Below are 23,210 nucleotides of genomic sequence, written 5' to 3' on the forward strand. Positions count from 1 at the left end.
CAAATCCATATGATTGCATCAATTAAGTTTTTATTTACGTTCATTTGTTCTGATCCAAGTTTATCAAGCGACATTCTGGTGATAATTTATGGCTTCCTGTGTGGGTTTGTCTATGAGTATAATTGTGCTCATCGTAAGAGAATAAAGTGGCATTCTGGATAATTATTATTATTCAGCAGTTACCATGAATAATTTATTTAGCATGAGTCCCAAGGAAATCCTCAGCTCTGGGTGTCCAGCAGGAATCAGGTTTGGCACCTCCAGAAGGACAGAGCAGAGGACAGGACTGTGGAACGAGGGGACCACAGGTACTCCTGCCTCGCGCCCAGCTGTTGTCTGTAGGTGACAACTTTCCAGCTCACCTTCTGTGACGGCAGCTTGGGCCAGATACAGAGCTCCCACTGCCAGTGCTGTTTAACTTCGGGTTTTCCTAGTAAGGAAGGTCTCCTACTGCATTGTTCTCCCCCAGAAAAGTGGGCTAAGGTACATTTTTGGTTGATTTGGAATGTGTGCTACATCAATTATTTAAACTATTTTCAACAACCATTTCCATACTATATTGATGGATTCAGTTCGCTAGTCATCTTGAGCAATGAACAAAACAGTTTGGAGATGTATGATTATAAAGATGGAGTACGAGATTGTGGAAGCAAGCCAAGTGTCCCTGACAGACGAATGGCTAAGCACGGAGGGAGGGAAGAATGGGAAATGGTTGATGAACGGATACAGAGTTTCAGTTTTGCAAGATGAAAAGGGCTATGGGGAAGGAGGTGGTGATGGTGGCGCACAGTCTGAAAGTACTTCATGCCTCTGAACTGTACACGGTTAACACGGTACATTTTATGCTAAGTGTATTTTACCACAATAAGAAAAAATTAAAGAAAATAAGATGGATTTCGGTTCCTGTCCCAAAGTGCTTACTGCCTCCCTGAGAGCCCAAGCAGGAGGGTAGGAGCAGTGTTATGGGAATGCAGACTAAAGAGAGGTTAATATGAGGAGACCCCGGCCCATTTTACGAAGAAACGACACAAGAGGCAGGCCATTATGTAATTCCCTCAAATGCTTAAAATCCGTTGAACAGAAACTTCCCATTCCAGCTTGAATAACCTAAGGCATAGGAGACCCTGACCGCGATGGACCCCTGTTCTCGGTTTGGCTCTCGCTCCAAGGGTTAGACCCGAGAAGCCCTCGCTGCCCAGCAGATGGCGCTGCGGCCCGCAGGGCACCTCCAGGCGCGCAGGGGGCGCTCCCGCCCGCCTCTCGTCCCCCGCCTCGGTGACCCTTCCTTCCGCTTGCCGAGCCCGCCCCTCCACGCCTGCGCGTAGCTGCGCGGACGCTGGCCCGTAACGGGGGATGGCGGCGTCTTCCAGTGGCGAGAAGGAGAAGGAGCGGCCGGGCGGCGGCTCGGGAGCTGCAGGCGGTAACAGCACACGTGAGAGGCTGCTGTCTGCGCTGGAAGATCTGGAGGTCTTGTCGAGGTGGGGCCGTCGGCCTGAGGGCCTGGCTGGGGCTGGGCAGGGAGGACTGACTCGGGACCACCGGCCTGTCTTGGGCTGGTTCCCGGGGCTTGGTGGGGAGGGCCGCGCTCGGGGCTGCGGCGCACGCTCCCAAGGACAGTGCACGAGGGTCGGGACGTGGGCCCGCAACCCTCGGGGGCTCGGAAGGCATATTCCCCCCTTAGAGGACATTTTAATACTGACAGTGACTCTGGAACCCCAGACTGTCAGAATCGTAGCGAACCTTCGAGGTCGCCGGGTGTGAGTCCCTTCGTCCACCGACACTCGACAGACATGTCAGGAACTCCCCTGGGTGCCGCGCGCTGGGAGACGGTCCTGCGGGGGAAGCTAGATGTCGACGAGAAGGAGCCCAGTGTCAAGGGGGAGAGACTTAACGTGTCAACAGTGACTGTGGCGCGGAGCTTGTTTTGATAGGTAGTTAGGGCAGGCTTCCTGGAGAAAGGACTGCATGGGACGAATGAGTCCCGCAGACCCACTAGGCGGCCTGTGGCTGGAACAGCATGTGCGAAGGCGTGGAACAGGAGCACGCACGACTTGGTGCTGGAATTACCAGTTTGGGGTGGCTAGAGTGCAGCGTGTGTGGAGAGGTAGGAGATGAAATTGGATGGCCTCCTCCTTATTCTCCCATCTTTCATGGTAATCTGTCAGATTGAAGCGTTCCTTAGCTCCAATGCATTCACTTGGATGTTAAAATTGTTCTGGTTCTTCCTCCTAAAATGTTCCCATCCCCACTGTTATAATTAATTCTTAATGCAGCTTCCCAACAGTTTCACTTGCCTTAATGCTTCTGCATTTTATCCTTCTATATTACCCGAGAGCAGAGCTATCTTTTTTAAAAAGCCTCTGGTATTACTTTTCTGCTGTAGAATACCTTGGTAGCTTCCCATTGCCCAGTGAAGTGAAGTTCAAACTCGTTAGCTTAGCGTGCAGTAAAGCCATTCTCCACCCCTGTTAATCCATCGTGTCCTCATTTACTGCCGCATCCCTCTGCCCTCCCATACCCTTTATTCCAGCCTCGGTGAATGCTCCCCATTCTCAAGCTAGCTAGCTTCCTCATCTTCAGTACCGTTTTTACTCCACCTCCAACTTGATGAATCGTTCGTTTATCCTCCAGAATCCGGTTCAAGTGTCACCTTTTCTGTAGTCAACATTCTTTGACGTTTTAGAATAAGTCTTATATATAGGCATACCTTGTTTTATTCCACTTTATTGCACTTTGCAGATACTGCATTTTTTTATAGATTGAAGCTTTGTGGCAACCCTGTGTCAAGCAAGTCTGTTGGTGCCATTTTTCCAACAGCATTATTTTTAAATGAATACTGTTTTTATTTAATTTATTTTTTAAACTTTCTTTTTTAAAATTTATTTTATTATGATTATTTTTTAATTTTTATTTTATATTGGAGTAAAGTTGGTTTACAATGTTGTGTTAGTTTCACGTGTACAGCAAAGTGATGCAATTATACATGTACATCTGTAACCAAGTCCAGGCTCCTACTGCTTGCCACATGACAGGCTAGTAAATCAGGAGATGAGGTGTTGGGGCAGGGAGTAGAGACTTTATTCAGAAAGCCAGCAAACCGGGAGGGTGCTGGACCCAAAGAACCATCTTACCTGAGTTAGAATTCAGGCTTCTATAAGGAGAGGGGCTAAAGTCAGAAATTTAGGTCAGCCTCCAGAGGGGATGTGTTCATTTCTTCCTCCCTGCAGTCTTTCACAGGTGGGCCTGGTCAAGATGTTTCCCGGGAGCTCAACAAAGGTGTTTTAGCTTAACGCTCATTACCCGGGAGGCAGGGTTCCCAGAGATGGGCCATTATGTATAATTTAAGCTTATAGGCAACGTCTCTTTAGTAATTAACTTGTAATAGAATACAAAGGTTCTTCCCTATTACATATTTTTCTTTTTCAGATTATTTTCCCATATAGGTTATTACATACAGAGTTCCCTGTGCTATACAGTAGGTCTTTGTTGATGATCTATTTTATATATAGTGGTGTGTATATGTTGATCCCAACATCCTAATTTATCCCTCCCCCCCACCTGTCCCCTTTGGTAACCCTAAGTTTGTTTTCTAAGTCTGTGAGTCTGTTTCTGTTTTGTAAGTAAGTTCATTTATATCATTCTTTTAGATTCCACGTATAAGTGGTATCATATGATATTTGTCTTTCTCTGTCTGCCTGACTTCACTTAGTATGATAATCTCTAGGTCCATCCATGTTGCCGCAAATGGCATTATTTCATTCTTTCTTATGGCTGAGTAATATTCTATTGTATATATGTACCACATCTTGTTTATCCGTTCGTCTTTTAATGGACATTTAGGTTGCTTCCATGTCTTGGCTATTGTAAATAGTGCTGCGATGAACATTGGGGTGCATGTATCTTTTTTTTTTTTTTTTTTTTTTGCGGTATGTGGGCCTCTCATTGTTGTGGTCTCTCCCGTTGCGAAGCACAGGCTCCGGACGCGCAGGCTCAGCAGCCATGGCTCACGGGCCCAGCCGCTCCGCGGCATGTGGGATCTTCCCGGACTGGGGCACGAACCCGTGTCCCCTGCATCGGCAGGTGGACTCTCAACCACTGCGCCACCAGGGAAGCCCAACATGTATCTTTTTGAATTATGGTTTCCTCTGGATATGTGCCCAGGAGTGGAATTGCTGGACCATATGATAGGTCTATTTTTAGTTTTTTAAAAATTATTATTATTATTATTATTTTTTGCAGTATGCGGGCCTCTCACTGGTGTGGCCTCTGCCGTTGCGGAGCACAGGCTCCGGACGTGCAGGCCCAGCAGCCATGGCTCAGGGGCCCAGCCACTCTGTGGCACGTGGGATCCTCCCAGACCGGGGCATGAACCCGTGTGCCCTGCATCGGCAGGCAGACTCTCAACCACTGCGCCACCAGGGAAGCCCTATTTTTAGTTTTTTAAGAAACCTCCATACCATGTTCTCCATAGTGGCTGTACCAATTTACATTCCCACCAGCAGTGTAGGAGGATTCCCTTTTCTCCACACCCTCTCCAGCATTTATTGTTTGTAGACTTTTTGATGATGGCCATTCTAACTGGTGTGAGGTGATACCTCATTGTAGTTTTGATTTGCATTTCTCTAATAATCAGCAATGTTGAGCATTTTTTCATATGACTGTTGGCCATCAGTATTTGTTCTTGCAGAAATGTCTGTTTAGATTTTCTGCCCATTTTTGGATTGGGTTGTTTGTTTTTTTGATATTGAGCTGCATGAGCTGTTTGTATATTTTGGAGATTAATCCCTTGTTGGTCACATTGTTTGCAAATATTTTCTCCCATTCTGTGGGTTCTTTTCGTTTTGTTTATGGTTTCCCTTGCTGTGCAAAAGCTTTTAAGTTTGATTAGGTCCCATTTGTTTATTTTTGTTTTTATTTTCATTACTCTAGGAGGTGGATCAAAAAAGATCTTGCTGCTATTTATGTTAGAGAGTCTTCTGCCTTTGTTTTCCTCTAAGAGTTTTATAGTATCTGGTCTTACATTTAGGTCTTTAATCCATTTTGAGGTTATTTTTGTTTGTGGTGTTAGAGAGTTACAATTTCATTCATTTACATGTGGCTGTCCAGTTTTTCCAGCACCACTTATTGAAGAGACTGTCTTTTCTCCATTGTATATTCTTGCCTCCTTTGTTGTAATTAACTGACCATAGGTGCATGGGGTTATTTCTGGGCTTTCTAACCTGTTCCATTGATCTGTAAATGTGTCTTTGTGCCAGTACCATACTGTTTTGATTACTGTAGCTTTATAGTATAGTCTGAAGTCAGGGAGTCTGATTGTTCTGGCTCTGTTTTTCTTTCACAACATTGCTTTGGCTATTTGGGGTCTTTTGTGTTTCCATACAAATTTTAAGATTTTTTCTTCTAAAGATCTGCAAAAAATGCCATTGGCAATTTGATAGGGATTGCACTGAATCTGTAGATTGCCTTGAGTAGTATAGTAATTTTGACAATATTGATTCTTCCAATCCAAGAACATGGTGTATCTTTCCACCTGTGTCATCTTTCCATTTCTTTATCAGCGTCTTACAGTTTTCAGAGTACAGATCTTTTGTCTCCTTAGGTAGTTTTATTCCTAGGTATTTTATTCTTTTTGATGCAGTGCTAAATTAGATTGTTTGCTTTAATTTCTCTTTCTGATCTTTTGTTGTTAGTGTATAGAAATGCAAGAGATTTCTGTGTATTAATTTTTGTACCCTGCAGCTTTATCGATTTCATTGATGAGCTCTTATAGTTTTCTGGTAGTGTCTTTAGGATTTTCTTTGAATAGTATGTCATCTGCGTTGACAGTTTTACTTATTTCTTTTTCTTCTCTGATTGTCATGGTTAGGGCTTCCAAAACTATGTTGAATTAAAGTGGTGAGAGTGGACATACTTGTCTTGTTCTGGGTCTTAGAGGAAATGCTTTCAGCTGTTCACCGTTGAGTATGATGTTAGCTGTGGGTTTGTCATATGTCTTTATTATGTTGAGGTAGGTTCCCTCTATGCCCACTTTCTGGAGAGTTTTTATCATAAATTGGTGCTGAATTTTGTCAAAGGCTTTTCCTGCATCTGTTGAGATGATCATATGGTTTTAATTCTTGAGTTAATGTGCATCACACTGATTGATTTGTGTATATTGAAAAATCCTTGCATCCCTGGGATAAATCCCACTTGATCATGTTGTATGATCCCTTTAATGTATTGCTGGATTTGGTTTGCTAGTATTTTGTTGAGGATTTTTGCATCTATGTTCATTAGTGATACTGGCCTATAATTTTCTTTTTTTGTGGTATTTTTGTCTGGTTTTGGTATCAGGGTGACTGTGGCTTCATTAAATGAGTTTGGGAGTGTTCCTTCCTCTGCAATTTTTGAAATAGTTTCAGAAGGATCGGTGTTAACTCTTCTCTAAATGTTTGATAGAATTTGCCTGTGTAGCCATCTGGTCCTGGACTTCTGTTTGTTGGGAGTTTTTAAATCACAGTTTCAATTTCTGTACTTGTGATTGGTCTGTTCATATTTTCTTTGTTTTCCTGGTTCAGTCTTGGGAGATTGTACCCTTCTAAGAATTTGTCCATTTCTTGTAGGTTGTTCATTTTATTGGCATATAGTTTAAGAACAACTAATGGTTAATTGGAAAATACCTCCCTTGCTACTTTTTGAGCCAATTTTTTCCATTTGCTTGAATTCTGGGTCTTTTTCTGTTTGAAATATTCCCTTGAGCTCTTTCTTCTTTTGGGAGAATTCTCACCAGAAGCCCAAGTCTAATACTTGATTGACTTCTAGCATTTTTGCTAAGGAATCTTGATGATACTGATGAGTGTGAAATTAGTCGAGTTACAGTGATCCTTATTATCTGTTCATTTTGACCAACCACATGGTATGGATGGTGGTAATTAATTTTTCTGTAAATATGTTGACTTTGTGAAGAAGTAACACCCCCTTTGGGAAGCAATGGATGCTGCCTTTTGTTCTGAATAGGTCTTAGTCTGAGAATTTCAAATCTTTGCCTTAGTATGACCAAAGAACTATTACATCTCACCCTTCTACTCTGGAGCCCAGTAAATTCGTTTCTTTTCTCAGCTTTACTCGCTATAACATTATTTGTCTGTTTTGCCGAGTAACCCTAGTATATATTTCATGTCCACCAAGTTCAGGAACTGTGTTTCTGAGCCTACCCATTCAGTATAATGGTCTTTGAGAACATCTCCTGACATTGGACAGCCCAGTAGTCAATCTTGAGATCTTGCCTCTAGATTGATTGGCTCCTGGGCTGTCTATCTGTGGTGTGTTTACCTGATGCTGTCGGTACCTATAGGAGTGCATATACTTGGTATTCATGTACTCTTTGCTTGAGATAGCATAGCTAAGTAATTTATCAGTTATGTTAAGTTTGAGACTAAATTGAAATTCTCTTGTATCTAGATTTGACCAATTTATTCCTCTCTATATTTGATTCTTGATTGTCAAGTATAGCATTTTCCATTTGATGAAGTGTATTTATCCACTGAAATTTTGCATCATTTAAATTTTCCTCAGGAACCTCGGTGTTCCTGAAACTTTCTCCTTCAGCTTTCCCATTGTACATGATCACCTGAAGTGCTGAGTTCTCTTTTGCTTCCTCTAAAAGAAGCTGTAGTTCTTTTGCTTCCCATTCTCCAGGAATGCCAGAAAGACTTGGATTTCTCGTTAATTTGTAGTCCTCCTCGCTGAATCTGTTGACAGATTGGTTGAAGCCTTCTTCTTTCTTGAGGAGCTCTGCTGCCTGTGGTAATAGCCATTGTCTTAGAAGTTCGTTTTTCTTTTTCTCTGATTTTCTCATGCCGTATCTGCCACATTGTTTTATTTGTTCATCTCTAAAGAAAGACTGGGTGACAGTAGTAGGCAAGTGAGAATTTCTCTCTTTTATAATCCTGGAAATGGTTGTTGGTGGTGATGGAAGAGATGTCACTTTGGTTTGCCACCTAAGACTCATTGGAACCCCTCCACAGAATGAGGCTGCTCCAGTGTGATTGGCTTTCCAAAAAGTCCCATTATGTGGCCAGTCACACGTAGATATTTATACTGATTCTGTGATTGTGAAGTTTGTCATTATCCTATGAATGAACTTTTTCTCTTTGCATTTTTTAATGAAAAACGAAAAAAAGCCTCATTATTGTAACCTCTTGACTTTAGAAAGTAGTGGTTGTGAAATTTGGCATATATTTTTTTACTCTTACCTGATTATATAGCCTTTTAGTATATTATTGGGGTGGCCAAAAAGTTCCTTAGGTTTTTAAGTAAAAATGAAAGACACATTTTTCATTTTCACCAAGAACTTCATTGAACAACGTTTTTACCCTTTTGTTCCACTACCTTCTGCCATTTTTCAGGCAACTTCATAATTCCATCTTCCCAAAACTTTTTATCTTTTTAAGCGAAGAACTGTTCCAGGTGCCTTTTACAGTCTTCCAGGGAATTGAAATTTTTTTCATTAAGAGAATTTTGTAAAGATCGAAATAAATGGAAATCTGAAGGTGCAGTGTCTGGTGAATACCTCAGAGGAATCAGAACTTCCCAGCCAAGCTGTAACAGTTTCTGCCTGGTCATCAAAGAAACATGTGGTCTTGTGGTATCCTGATGGAAGATTATGCGTTTTCTGTTGACTGATTCTGGATGCTTTTCGTGCTTTCAGTTGATCTAACTGGGAGCAGTACTTGTTGGAACTAATCGTTTGGTTTTTCTGGAAGGAGCTCATAATAGAAGACTCCCTTCCAGTCCCACCATATACACAATATCACCTTCTCTGGATGAAGACTGGCCTTTGGTGTGCTTGGTGGTGGTTCATTTCACTTGCCCCACGATCTCTCATTCCACATTATTGTACAGTATCCACTTTTCATCACCCGTCACAGTTTGTTTTAAAAACGGAACATATTCGTGACGTTTCATTAGAGAGTCACACGCGAAAATACGGTCAAGAAGGTTTTTTTTTGCTTAACTTATGTGGAACCCGAACATCAAAGCAATTCACGTAACCAAGCTGGTGCAAATGATTTTCAGCGCTAGGTTTCGATATTGTGTGTCTCCTATCTCCCACCTGGTCTAACGTTGATCGTTCTCAATTAATGTCTCGATTTGATTGCTATCAACTTCAACTGGTCTGCCTGACTATGGAGCATCATCCAGCGAGAAATCTCCAGCACAAAACTTCGCAAACCACTTTGACATGTTCGATCAGTCACAGCGCCTTCTCTGTACACTGCACAAATCTTTTTTTGCATTTCAGTTGTGTTTTTACTTTTCTTGAAATAATCAAGCATAATGTGCTGAAAATGTTGCTTTTTTTCTTCCATTTTCAGTATTAAAACGGCTACACAAAAATTCACCAGTTTTGATAAGTGCTTTTTTAAATGCATGCCGACATGACAGCTGTCACAGTACAGTCTAACAAAGTTGTTTCGAATGCAGTTAAAGACCACTAAGCGCTGCTAGAGCCATCTACGGAAAAAGCCGAACGAACCTTTTGGCCAATCCAACACTTTGTAAGATGTGATAGAATCAGTTAGTCTTTGGAGGAATTTAAAAAATAGAAACCTATAGGTAGATCGTAGTCTAAAAAGTTTTTCTTAACCTGTTTGTAACTCAGAACTTATTGTGGAACAGAAACCACATTGATAGGAGTCTTGAGGTTTCCCCACCAGGCTATTAATTGTTTACCTGGGGCTTCCCTGGTGGCGCAGTGGTTAAGAATCCGCCTGCCAATGCAGGGCATGGGTTCAAGCCCTGGTCCGGGAAGATCCCGCATGCCACGGAGCAACTAAGCCCGTGCGCCACAACTACTGAAGCCCGTGCGCCACAACTACTGAAGCCCGTGCGCCTAGAGTCCGAGCTCCACAACAAGAGAAGCCACCGCAATGAGAAGCCCGCGCACTGCAATGAAGAGTAGCCCCCACTCACTGCAACTAGAGAAAGCCCGCGCGCAGCAACGAAGACCCAGTGCAACCAAAAATAAATTTAAAAAATTAATTAATTTAAAAGAAAATTGTTTACCTGAAGTGTAGTATCACAAATAATATAGGACCTAACCCTGTATAAGTTATATTTGTGTGGAAATGTGGGAGGATTCTAATTTGGCATGCCAGGAGTACAGCTGCTTCCTTTGTAGCACCATGGGCCTCCCACTCCCATAATGAGAGAGAGGACGGGGGGTCCTTCAGCCTCTCTTCACCCTTGGAGTGGACAGAGGTTTCCACTTTATCCTAGACAGTTAGTGAAGAGTACTGAATCTTACAGACCTCTCCCTCCCTGTACGCCTCTGCCTAAAGTGAGCCCTTGTAAGGTTTTCTGTTGATTTATACTCCCAGATTGGCAAGAAAGGGTCATTCTGCTTCTCCCACCATACCCCCAACCCCTTACCACCATCCCTTCCCCCACAGAAACCAGCTTTTATTTAGGCCAGGGGTTCTCAACTCTCTCCATCTCATTAATGGGGTGCAGAAAAGGGCTAATATAACATGTTTTCATAAAATGTCTGTTTAATCCATTAGCAAGTCTTGTCAGCTCTGCTTCCAAAATGTATCGTAAATCTGTCCATGTTTCCCCATTTCCATTACTAAATCCTAGTGGCTAGGACCTAGTCAAAGCCAGTGTCATCTTTTGCCTGGGACACTACAAAAACCACGTAACTTGATTCCATTTCTAGCTCTCTTACAGTCTGTTCTCCAGATAGTTCAGCAGTTGTTTAAAAACGTAAATCAGGTCATGTCCTTTGCCTGTTTAAAATAATCCAGTAGCTTCTCTTTGCACTTAAGAGTGAAATACTAATCCTGTACCCTGACCTACAAGGCCCTACACAATCCAGCCCTCCCCCTCCCTCTCTCTTTCACTCCCTCCCTCCCTCCATTGTCCTTATTTTGTATCCTGCTCCCTGGTGCCTGCTGTGCTCTGGCCACATTTCCTCAAACCCATCTTTGAGCCAGTGAGCTAGCTGGGTCTTTTACCAAGCATTCTTTCCTCCCACATCTCCTGGCTGGCTTCTCTTGTTTAATTTATGTTTTACTTCAAAGATATTCCCATAGAGAAACCTTCCCTGACCACCCAGTGTAAGTAGCCAGACTACCACACCGACACTCTCTGGTTTAACACTCTGCTTTATTTTCTTCCTAACCCCTGTCACTCTGATTTTACTTATATATTTTTTGTCTTCTCTATTAGAATTTAATTGCCATTGTTCACTTTACTAACCCAAGCATCTAGAAAGTGCCTGGCACATAATAGGCACTCAAGAAATATTTGAATGAGTGAATGAAGACTTTTTATTTCCTTATCTACATTTTTCATTAATTAGATAATTAATGCATACATAATGGTGTATGGGAGGGAGGCCGAGTCCAACTGGCACCATCCACTAAAACAGCCTGAGGCTAGTGAGTGGAATGTGGAACTAGGAAGGTAAAAATAGCATGGCGGCCAGTGAGAAGGTACAAACCCGGGGCTGACTAGTAGTGTCAGATGGTTAATTGTGAAGCTGTCCTCTCCTGGATAATATCTGAATTAAATCCCATCTATCAACAGTTTTGAAACTAATATATAGAATATTACCTGCTACACATTTTTTCCCAATCATTCTACTGTTTTTCATGTAGAAAATTAGCATATTTAACAAATGAGCATTCTAGAAATATATCTTAGCTGATACCTGTTTGGTTAATTTAAAAATTTGCAGGTGAGAAGTTCTGTGTCACAACTACTCAGTTCTGCCATTGTAGTGGGAAAGCAGCCTCAGGTGATATGTAAATGAAGGGGCGTGGCTATCATCCAAGAAAAGTTATTTACAAAAACCACAGATGGTCTGCATTTGGCCTGTAGACCCCTTATGTAGGAGTTTTTCTTGCCTAAACCACGCATAATGCATTGTCTGCATTTTCTACTTCGGTTTCTTTTGAAGTGAAATGAGCTCTTGGACACTCATCAAGCAGTCTTAGGGCAGGTTCTTGCTGAGTTTTTATGACTTTACTTCTCCTGGTTCCATAGTTATTCTTTGCAAACCTCTGTTAAGTGTTTCCAAGCTTAGGTTTTTATAGAAACAGTTTTTCCTATTCACAGTCATACTTCATTTGTATTTATATACTCAATTTATACAATTATAGTAATAGTAAAGTTTGAATAAATGGGTCTGGTAATGAACACAGCTGAGTCTTGGTGAGAATGCACTGTGCCAGTGAGAGCTGAAGTCCACAGTCAAAGCAGCCTGTGGGGCAATAGCTCTGAGTACTCAGCTTGCTGTCGGTACCGTGAATCCAGCAAGTCAGTCAGGTGGAGATCAGGTAGAGCCTCTATTGTATTTACTTTGCAAACTTTATTTTTGTTTTATAGAGAACTTATAGAAATGCTGGCGATTTCAAGAAACCAAAAGTTGTTACAGTCTGGAGAGGAAAACCAGGTAAGTGGTTTCTTTTTGAATTAAACACAAAAAACCTCCATCATTTCTACAATTTCCTATTTATATTTACTTTGTGTGAGAACAGGAAGATCAGATTCTATTAAATTATTAATTGCAGTTTTTAAATTGATTTTTTTGCATCATTTAGGTAAGATATAATTGAAATATAATTGACATGTAATATTGTATTAGTTTAAGATGTATATCATAACAATTTGATATAGGTACATAATGCAAAATGATTACCACAGTAAGTTTAGTTAACATCCATCACCTCACATGGTTAAGTTTTTTTTTTCTTTTTTTTTTTTTTGGCCGCACAACGCGGCATGTGGGATCTTAGTTCCCCAGGCAGGGATGGAACCCACGCCCCCTGCAGTGGAAGCGTGGAGTTTTAACCACTGGACCACCAGGGAAGTCCCCAGTTTTTTCTTTTTTTTTTTTTCCTTAAACAAATTTTATTTATTTATCTATCTATTTATTTATTTATTTATTTTGGGCTGCATTGGGTTTTTGTTGCTGCACACAGTCTTTCTCTAGTTGTAGCGAGCAGGGGTTACTCTTCGTTGCGGTGCGCAGCCTTTTCATTGAGGTGGCCTCTCTTGTTGGGGAGCACAGGCTCTAGGGCACAAGGGCTTCAGTAGTTGTGGCATGCAGGCTCAGTAGTTGTGGCGCACGGGCTTAGTTGCTGTGCAGCATATGGGATCTTCCTGGAGCAGGGCTCAAACCTGTGTCCCCTGCATTGGCAGGTGGATTCTTAACCACTGTACCACCAGGGAAGTCCTTTCTCTTCTATGATAAAAACTTCTAAGAAAATTGCAGGGAAAGTGGCACCTTTTCAAGTACCTGTTGACCATTTGTATGTCTGTGGGAAAATGTCTATTCAGTTCCTCTGCACATTTTTTTTTTTTTTTGCGGTACATGGGCCTCTCACTGTTGTGGCCTCTCCCCATGCGGAGCACAGGCTCCGGACATGCAGGCTCAGCGGCCACGGCTCATGGGCCCAGCCACTCCATGGCATGTGAGATCTTCCCAGACCGGGGCACGAACCTGTGTCCCCTGCATCGGCAGGCAGACTCCCAACCACTGCGCCACCTGGGAAGTCCCTGCACATTTTTAAAGAACTTTTTTAAGTTGCTGAGATTTATTCTCTTAGCTATTTTCAAATTTACAGTACTGTATTCTTAATTATAGTCATCATGGTGTACGTTATATTTCCAGAACTTATTTATCTTATAGCCTGGAGTTTGTACCTTTTGACCACCTTTACCCATTTTGCCGCTTTCCCCCTGGCAACCACCAATCTGAGCTCTTTTTCTATGTGTTTTGGCTCTTTTTACATTCCACATATAACTGAGATAATATGGTGGTTGTCTTTCTCTGTCTGACTTATTTCCTTTAATGCAATGTTCTTAAGGTCCGTCCATGTTATCCCAAATGCCAAGATTTCCTTCTTTTTTTGTGGCTGAATGATATTCCTTTGTGTGTGTGTGCGTGTGTATAGATTTACATCACGTTTTCTTTATCCATTCATCCATTGATGGACACTTAGATTACTTCCTTGTCTTGGCTATTGTGAATAATCCTACAGTGAACATATGAGTGCATATATCTTTTCGAAAATAGTGATTTCATTTCCTTTGGATAAATACTCAGAAGTATAACTGCTGGATCATGTGGTAGTTCTAATTTTAATTTTTTAAGTAACCGCCACACTTAATGGAATGTTTTCCGCAGTAGTTGCACCAATTCAGATTCTAAGGGTTCCCTTTGTCTCCACATTCTCGCCAACATTTGTTATCTTTTGTCTTTCTGATTATAGTCATTCTAGCTGGTGCAGGGTCATATCCAGTTGTGTTGATTTGCACTTCCCTGATGATTAGTGATGTTGAATACCTTCTCATGTATTTTTGGCCGTTTGTATATGTTCAGAGGAATGTCTATTCAGTTCCTGGTGTCAGCTAATAAAATCATGTCAAATTTTACCTTCCCTGAGAAATGAATAAACCTGCTCATTTTGGCATATTGCTAGTTCTGAAAGGTTTGTTTTATTTTGTGTGAAAGAATAGCATATAATTAGAAAAAGCAGAAAACCTTGATATTAATCTCTTCTAAAATAATCATAGGTAGGCTATTATTAACAATGATTAGTAAACAGTACTTTGAAGGTGTTAAAACTTTATGGACTAGCCAATTCACGTGTGGATTCTTTGTTTCATTGGAATGTAGTTCTTCAGTATTCTGTTGTCTGCTTTAATCACCTATTATCTGACAGGTCCTGGAGCTGTTAATTCATAGAGATGGGGAATTTCAAGAACTAATGAAATTGGCACTTAATCAGGGAAAAATCCATCATGAAATGCAAGTTTTAGAAAAAGAAGTAGAAAAAAGAGACAGTGATATTCAGCAACTACAAAAACAGCTAAAGGAAGCGGAACAGATACTGGTAAGTTGATAGAGGCTGTTTCTTAATGTAAAAAAGGATATTATTTACTCTATTTCTGAAAAATAAATGTATTACAATTTTGAAGTGGTAGAAAACTTGAATTTCCAAGTCTAAAAGTGACCCTTTGTCACTTTGGATAGATGAAAGACCATGTCATTCCCCCCGTTTTTTTAAATATTTATTTATTTTATTCGTTTATTTTATTTATTTATTTGGCTGCATCTGGTCTTAGTTGCAGCATGCAGGATCTTTTCGTTGCGGCGCGCGGGCTTCTCTCTAGTTGTGGCGTGGGGGCTCGAGAGTGAATGGGCTCTGTAGTTGCAGCACGAGGGCTCTCTCGTTGAGGTGCGCGAGCTCAGTAGTTGCGGCACGTGGGCTTAGTTGCCCCGCGGCATGTGGGATCTCAGTTCCCCTGACCAAGAAGAAAGCGGATTCTTTACCACTGGACCACTGGGGAAGTCCTTCCCTTTTTAATTATTGTTTTCCAATAGTCTGCATTACTTTTGAACCATATTTTCATTATTTGAAGATTTCACAAGTTTGAATTAATGGAAATGGGAAGTTTTATTTTTATCGTGTCCTAAGTTTTCATTTGTTAATAGTCTAAATCTCTACTTCAGTATTAGAAGTAATTTTTGAAATCAGTAAAAGTATATACCAATTTTATATATTGATTAAAATTTACATTTATTTAGTCTTCCATCCTAAACTAGATGGGATTTGGATATATGTTAAGGACTCTAGTTTTTCCTTTCTTGTTCCTGGCTACTATTTCAGAGAGACAATTTATTTGTTATTATTTGCTTAGTTATTTCACTAAATACTAACTAATGTAATTGTTACGTGGTGGTATTGCAGGCAGACCTGAGTTTGATTCTCATATGGACCAGACATTGCTGGCTCTTCTCTAGATTAGATTTCCAAAAGACAGTGAACACAAGGACTATAAAAAGACTAAATTTTATGATTTAGATAGTGGCAACTAATAGTTAAGCCCTAGTGCACCAGGCCCTGTACTTTGCACTTTATGTGTATTATCTCAATCTTCATAACAATTATATGAGGTCAGTACCGTTATTCTATTTTTACAGACAAAACCATGATTTTAAATGAATACCTACCTTGCCCAAGAGGTAAAAGTTGAGAGATGGAACATAAACCTAGATCTCTCTGACTCCTTACTCTTAAACGCTGTGTTACGGTGGAGGATGCATATACTAGGTTAGCTTCATTTTACCCTTTAGTTTGCCTTTGCCCAGGGGAGGGTGGGTGGAAGAGTTCATTATAATAGTCATTAATCATGGAGGTAATGGTAATGTATAAATGAATGAGACTGTCAATCCAAGAATTTATCTTGTAAACTAGAAAAAAAATTTTTTTGGTATTTTACCCTTGAACTAGATATAAGAATAGGATGCTTTGGGAGTAGTACGTGGTCTGTTTTCTGCATGTTTATGATAGATGACATAAAGAAAAAATGGTAGTGAACAATCCAATTTACATTTTGTTTCTAACAACTAACGTGTATGGAGACTGACTCATAAATGTTTCTTTTTTCATTGACTGTAACTTATACAAATGATACCCAAGTGGTGGTTCAGAATATTACAAATAAATTGTGGGGATTTCCAAATTTTACATATTGTTTCTATGGGATAAATGATTTTGTGAATTTAGCCAAAAACTGGGCTTGGTATAGTTTTGAATAATCCATATTTCTTTTTTTAATGTTGTTTAAATTAGGCAACAGCTGTTTACCAAGCAAAAGAAAAACTCAAGTCAATAGAGAAAGCAAGAAAAGGTTAGTACTGTGGGAACACTGAATGACTTTCTGAAAAATCCAAATTTTGGTTTCAAGAAACTGATGAGAGAGGATTATTGGTAATCATTTGCTGCTGTTGAAAAGTTCCCAATAAATTTTCATTGTAAAGTGCCTGCTATGTTACAGCACTATGCTGGGCATTGCTAGGGAGGTGTCACATCCTTTTTCAGGTTATAAGAAGCAATAATAGAAGTTATGGCTGTTACCCAAATGTGCAATAAAGACAGTGGGTTTTTTAAATTGTTGGGAGAGTAGAATATGGGCTGGAAGCAAGTGGGATTTGAGGTGGATCTTGAAAGACACTGTGAAGTCAGAACTAGATAAGGCTTTGGGATGTGTGCACATGTAGTGGTGCTTCTAGAGGCTCAGCATGACTTCTTGTCCTGTCCTGCTTCTCTCTTTAAAAGGCTTCCATTTTGGATCTTTCAGATTGCATACTAAAAGTCCGAATTATAATGAAGCCTTTAGTTACTTTTAATGATTTGTAGGTATGATTTACATCTAACTTGCCCCTTGTCCTAGTTTAGATTAAGTACTGTTAATGTTTGGTGTGTGTTCTTCCAGATTTTTCTTAGATCTGTAATACATACGTAACAAGAACAATACAAATACATATATGACATATATTCTAAAATAAAAACCAGGTTGTGCTATACATATTATTTACTAGTGTACTTTTCTAACCTAATGAATATATTTTAAGTATGAAGTGTGTGTGTGAGGTAGGCACTGACAAACTTGTATGTTTACTAGACTGAAATGTTAACACTCTCCTCTTGACTCTCTCAGGTGCTATCTCCTCTGAAGAAATAATTAAGTATGCACATAGGATTAGTGCAAGTAATGCTGTGTGTGCCCCACTGACCTGGGTCCCAGGTAAAAGTAATTCTCTTTGTACGAGAGATATGTGGTTTTGAAAATTCTTAGGTGACTGTACACAAAAATAGGAAGAAAAGATTTAAATATGGAATGTATTTATCCTTAGAAACATGTTTCATATTTTCACATCTTTAGTGTCTTATAAGTGATAATATAGGCCGTGGGTTTTATCAGTTTGGTTTTCTACAAAGCTGTTGCCACTGGAAACTCTGTTTCTTTCCTTTTTTTAAAAAAATCAGTAATAAATTAATAAATTTTAGAAGTATAATATGTGATGATTCTAAAGCTATAGATTTATATACCTGTAAAACCCAGGCTGGCCAGAAGCTAACTTTTTTGAGCCATTAGGATTTCCACAAGGGTTCCAGCCTGAGAAAGAGACGTCCCAGCTCTTAGGGGATAAAGATGAAGCACTGGACACCCAGCAGCAGACACACAGGACTGCAGAGAGCTGGAGTAATTAGAAATAGCAGAGAAACTAACTGCTATATATATATAAATATTTATTTATTTGGTTGCATCAGGTCTTAGTTGTGGCACGTGGGCTCCCTAGTGACTGCAGGCGGTCTCCTTAGTTGTGGCATGTGGGCTCCTTAGCTGTGGCATGCCAACTCTTAGTTGCCCTGTGGCATGTGGGATCTAGTTCCCTGACCAGGGATCGAACCCCGGCCCCCTGCATTGGGAGCGCAGAGTCTTATCCACTGCGCCACCAGGGAAGTCCATTGTTACATATACTGACAGCAGAGACCTCAGGTAGAGCAGCAGCCTTTTGGGAGGAATGGGAGGTAGTTATCTCAGCTCTAGTCACTCCTGACGGTGGTATTTTGCCATACCTGAAACACTAAGGGTAGCTACGGTTTTGGAGGATAAATAATCTGGAGTTGGTGAGAAAATATTACCAAAAAATTGGTCCAAATCTGGCCAAGTTTTCATCAACGCAGAACTAAAAAGTGTGCTTTCATGATTGGAAATGAATGTTATTGGCTCCTGATACTCCACTGGAATGTTACAGGAATTAGCATTCCTTCCTCCCTCCCTTCCCGAAGCATGCGGCATGTGGGACCTTAGTTCCTGGACCAGGGATGGAACCCACGCCCCCTGCAGTGGAAGCGTGGAGTCTTAACCACTGGACCGCCAGGGAAGTCCCCAGGAATTAGTCTTTAAATTACGTGATCAAAGAGGGTTGGTTAGGAAAAGGTTTTAATTTAGAAGACTCAAGATTATACTTTTCTTCCTTTGTCATTTGGAATGTTTGCTTAAATGAGAGACTTGTCTTCTTTTCATATAGAGAATAGTGTATTATTGTGAAGATCTAGAGAGAAATAAGAATACATGTATTTAAAATTTTAATATATTATGTCTTAATAACAATTGATAAGATGACCTTCATATTCCAAAATTGAAAATGTGGCTTGAGTTTTTCAAAGTCAACCAAGGAAAATCAATATTTCAGAGAAGGTATCAGCTTATTTTCATGTGACTGAATTAAAAGCAGTCTTATTTTTTAGGGGACCCACGGAGACCATACCCAACTGATTTGGAGATGAGAAGTGGATTATTGGGCCAGATGAACAACCCTTCTACTAATGGAGTGAACGGTCATCTACCAGGGGACGCACTTGCAGCAGGAAGATTGCCAGGTAACGTTAATCAGAATAATGCTTTCAAACAAAGGTTTTTTTCAGAAATGATGAGGAAGACAGAGATCTGAACAAGTTTGAGGGTCTGGACCCAACTCCTTTTAGTTGCTAGGTTCTCTACCAGTTTATCCTCCTCTCTGCTTCCTCTAGTTTAAAGACTGTTATAGATGGAGGCTACGAAATTAGAATAAACTGATTTTATGTGCCATTTTCCTCAGGAATTAGGCCTCATTAACTAAGCTCCAAACATAGCTTTTTTAAATGAAATATATTTTATAAACAGAATAAGATGTATGCATGTTCAGTTTAAAGAATACCAAGTGAGCACACTTGTGAAAAAAACCCAAATTAACAAAGTGACTAACAAAGCTTTTTATGGGCGTTCTAATACCTAAATAGAATATCATTTTTTGTGAGACTCAGCTTATTCTGAACTTCAGCCTTCCTCAGGTTTTGCATATAGGTTTGTACTGTTCTTATATTTATTTTATGTTCCCCTTTTACCTTTTGTAGGTGACTTGTTTTGTTTTGATCTGGTAGAACATTTTAAAAGTTTTTTAAAAGGCATAAAAAAGGGAAAAATTAGTCTTTTTTGAGCAGTTTTAATATTTTACATATTTCATGTTTTTTCATGTATTTTTTACATCGCTAAAAACATACTGTAGATAATGTTTTTTTTATGCTTAACATTTCATTGTAAGGCTGTCCCTGTGTTATTAAAAATGCTTTTTATAAACATCACTGTTGTTAACTAAAGTACAAACGGGGAAGTCACTGTGCATTAATTTCCCTTGGTATCTCCTCATTTTTCTCATTTTGATTGTACTGTATCATACATAATATGCCAGTCAGGTCCAGGCAGGAGGCAGAAACCACACCAGCAATATGAAGGAAAATTTAAAGAACTACTGAGTAGTAACCAGATACTAACTACTAGACAGTAAAGAGAACTATATTTTTTAAATTCAGTAATAACAGATGCAGGGAGCAGCTACTGCGTGTAGGATGAGGCAGATACCCAAGGAAGGGACCGACTGAGAAGAGGCTCCTCCCCCCCACACCCCCAATCCCAAGGCTGATATTCAGCCCGGAGTGGAAAAGGTGTAGCTCTGGCCTGTTGGATGGCAGAGAAGTTAGATGAGGTGTCACAGGCCAGAGCTAGCAAGTAGGAAATTATCCACTAGGGTCCCTGGGAGACTTGCTGGGAAGTCATCCAACTGGCATGCCACTGATGCCCTACACACCCACCAGGCACCACAGGAGGGAAACGCAGGATCCTGGAAGGGAAGCCTGTTCCTCCTGTAGAGTCCTTGCAGTGCCCTCTACTGACAGAGCTTAACATTGTGGCTGCTGGCAAAGGAGAAGTGTTTTCAGGGTCCAGGGAGAAGAGTGGAATTGAAGCTTAAGAGGCAGTTTAAACCGGAATACACAGTATAGTTTACATTAGCTATTTATAATATATATAGAGAGAATATATAGAAAGTACTATATATGACCTATTATATATGTGTGTAAAATATGTATAGGTATGAGACATTCGATTTGAAATTGTGAACATCTTGAATAGTGACTACAGGAAAGTATGATTTAAAAAAAATAAACCATAGAGTCTAAACATCACATGTTACTAGAACATCACACTTCTCCATGATAAATTTGATTATCAATTTGGCCAAATGTATATTTTGATTTCCAGCCTTTAAGAAATTTTATTTCATATTATTTGCATGAAGGAAAGTATAACTAAGTAAATTAATTTTTAGTAGAAACATTCTCATGTGTGCTTCTTTCTTTTCTCCAGATGTCCTTGCTCCACAGTATCCATGGCAGTCAAATGATATAGCAATGAATATGTTACCACCAAATCACAGTAATGACTTTTTGCTGGAACCTCCAGGACATAACAAAGAAAATGAAGATGATGTAGAGGTTATGTCAACAGACTCCTCAAGCAGTAGTAGTGACTCTGATTAAAAAAGCGTAAGACAAAAACATACAGAATTGAATACTATAGAATTCTGTTTCTTAAATAATTGCAAACCTGTAAAAATAGCCAGGTGATAATCGGCTATAGTAGAATTGTGCTACCTATTAAAAATCACAGTGGACTTTCTTTTTAAAGCCAAAAGTCATGGTTTCAGTTCTAAACCACTAGGTGAATACTTAGAGAAAATCAAAATTTACTGTTGGAAAAAAAGATTATTCAGTTCAGTGCTGTCTTGTTCTATTCCAGTTGTGTGACCCATGTACGTGTCACTAATAGGCCTCCTGGAATTATTTAGAAAAGCATAAACAAAGGCAGCGGATCACTGAATGCATCATAACTCAGAATAACAGAAACCCTCATTTGAAAGTAAAGGCCGTTAGCTTCTGTCACAGGAACAGGAGAAATCGTCTCAATTTGTACTATTTGTAATTATTGTATGTTTTGTAAATAAACTCACATTTGTTTGTACTTTCTATGCTTTTTTTTTTTTTTTAATTTCAGCGTAGGTAGGATATTCCTGTAAATCCAGTTGCATTTTGTACATACTTTAGAATTTGGAGGATGAATGAACATGAGGTAATGCATACATCTGAACTAGTTAATACCAGCTTTGGTAGGTTTCTTAAAGGCACACACTGCCATTCTTAGAAGAAATAAAATGAAGTAGTTTTTAAAACTAATTGAATGAATTAATTCAGTTAGTTTAAATCATAATATAACAAGCATAACAAATTCTATGAAAAGTTTTAGAATGGAAAACACTCTGGCCTTCACCTTCCCTCTTACGGCAGTTCCCAGAAGGAATCACTTTTAACTTCTGGTGGTTAACATCCATGTTTAAATAATATGCTTATACAGCTGTATTTTGACTGACCAGTTTTAGACAGTATTGCACCCTTTACTCTTTTTCCTGATCTTTTGTGGAAAATTTAGCAAATATGGTTCAGCATAAAGGAGACAATGAAATTAGCATTCTACCCAGAGATCATATCAATTAACATTTTGGTGTAGACTTTTATCTTAAAAAAAACACATTATATACATTTTGTTTGAAAAGAGAATATTGAAAAAAGAAAAAGCATACCCCATATGAAGGATGTCAGACGTGTGCAAAGCACAATGGCCATGTTGGTTACATTTTAACTGTCTTGAAAGTGGTATTTCTCAAAGTCTGGCCACAAACCAAGCGTAACCAAATTACTGTGGTGGCCGGTAGAAGGCAGATTGAAGAACCTTCTTACCTGCTGAATGGGAATCTGTGTGAGGCCTTCACATCCAAATCTAAGTACTGGGACCCTAAAGCCTTTAAGATCCTTGTCAGTCACTGCCATTCACAATTCAAGAATCTTAGCACCTCTTCCCTCCAGGGGTTTTTACTTATATAAACCAACACAGACTAAGAACATTAAAAAAAAATAAACCCAAACGGAAAAATAGGACTAAGGAATATATAGATTCCTTATGAGTGTTGATGGATCAGTGGATTAGAAAACAAGTGGAAATTTCACATGTACCTCAAAGAAATCAAGCTGCTGCATACATGCTCACCTGGTGTTTATCTGTACAGCTCTACAACCCCTCATCCAAAACCCTCGGGTCTAAATGTATCTCAGAACTTGGATTTTAAAAAATATTCTAGAAAGTTAATAGGACTTATATGTTATATAATACCTCCAGCAAGATCTGAAGAGGCATCTTATAAATTAAGCACATTAAACTTTCATTTTAAGGCACATTTCACATACACGTTATTTATCGATTTCCCCCAAAACACAGGAACTTGTCCTCATTATTCCTCACTGTTGGTAAACGGACATTTGGATTTCAGCTTCCCCCACCTGGTTTTGGACTTTGTGTAGGTCTTTTTTTTTTTTTTGGTTTCTGCTTATAACAAAGTGAATCAGTTATACATCTGTTCCCACATCCCTTCCCTCATGCATCATCTCCCTCCCTCCCACCCTCCCCATCCCACCCCTCCAGGCGGTCACAAAGCACCG

At 39.8% G+C, this 23,210-nt stretch overlaps 1 protein-coding gene across 1 annotated transcript; it reads left to right on the plus strand.

Annotated features, from left to right (window-relative positions):
• The first annotated feature begins 1,334 nt into the window (after nucleotides 1-1,334).
• MED4 (mediator complex subunit 4) lies at nucleotides 1,335-21,681 on the plus strand. Its single transcript, XM_081214738.1, has 7 exons — nucleotides 1,335-1,478; nucleotides 12,373-12,439; nucleotides 14,715-14,885; nucleotides 16,629-16,686; nucleotides 17,497-17,583; nucleotides 19,095-19,226; nucleotides 21,028-21,681. Exons 1-7 carry the CDS (start codon nucleotides 1,354-1,356, stop codon nucleotides 21,198-21,200), a joined length of 813 nt encoding a protein of 270 aa, XP_081070864.1. The 5' UTR covers nucleotides 1,335-1,353; the 3' UTR covers nucleotides 21,201-21,681.
• The last annotated feature ends 1,529 nt before the right edge of the window (nucleotides 21,682-23,210 follow it).

The sequence above is a fragment of the Mesoplodon bidens genome, assembly GCF_964165515.1.
Source record: "Mesoplodon bidens genome assembly, chromosome: 17".
NCBI lineage: Eukaryota > Metazoa > Chordata > Mammalia > Artiodactyla > Ziphiidae > Mesoplodon > Mesoplodon bidens.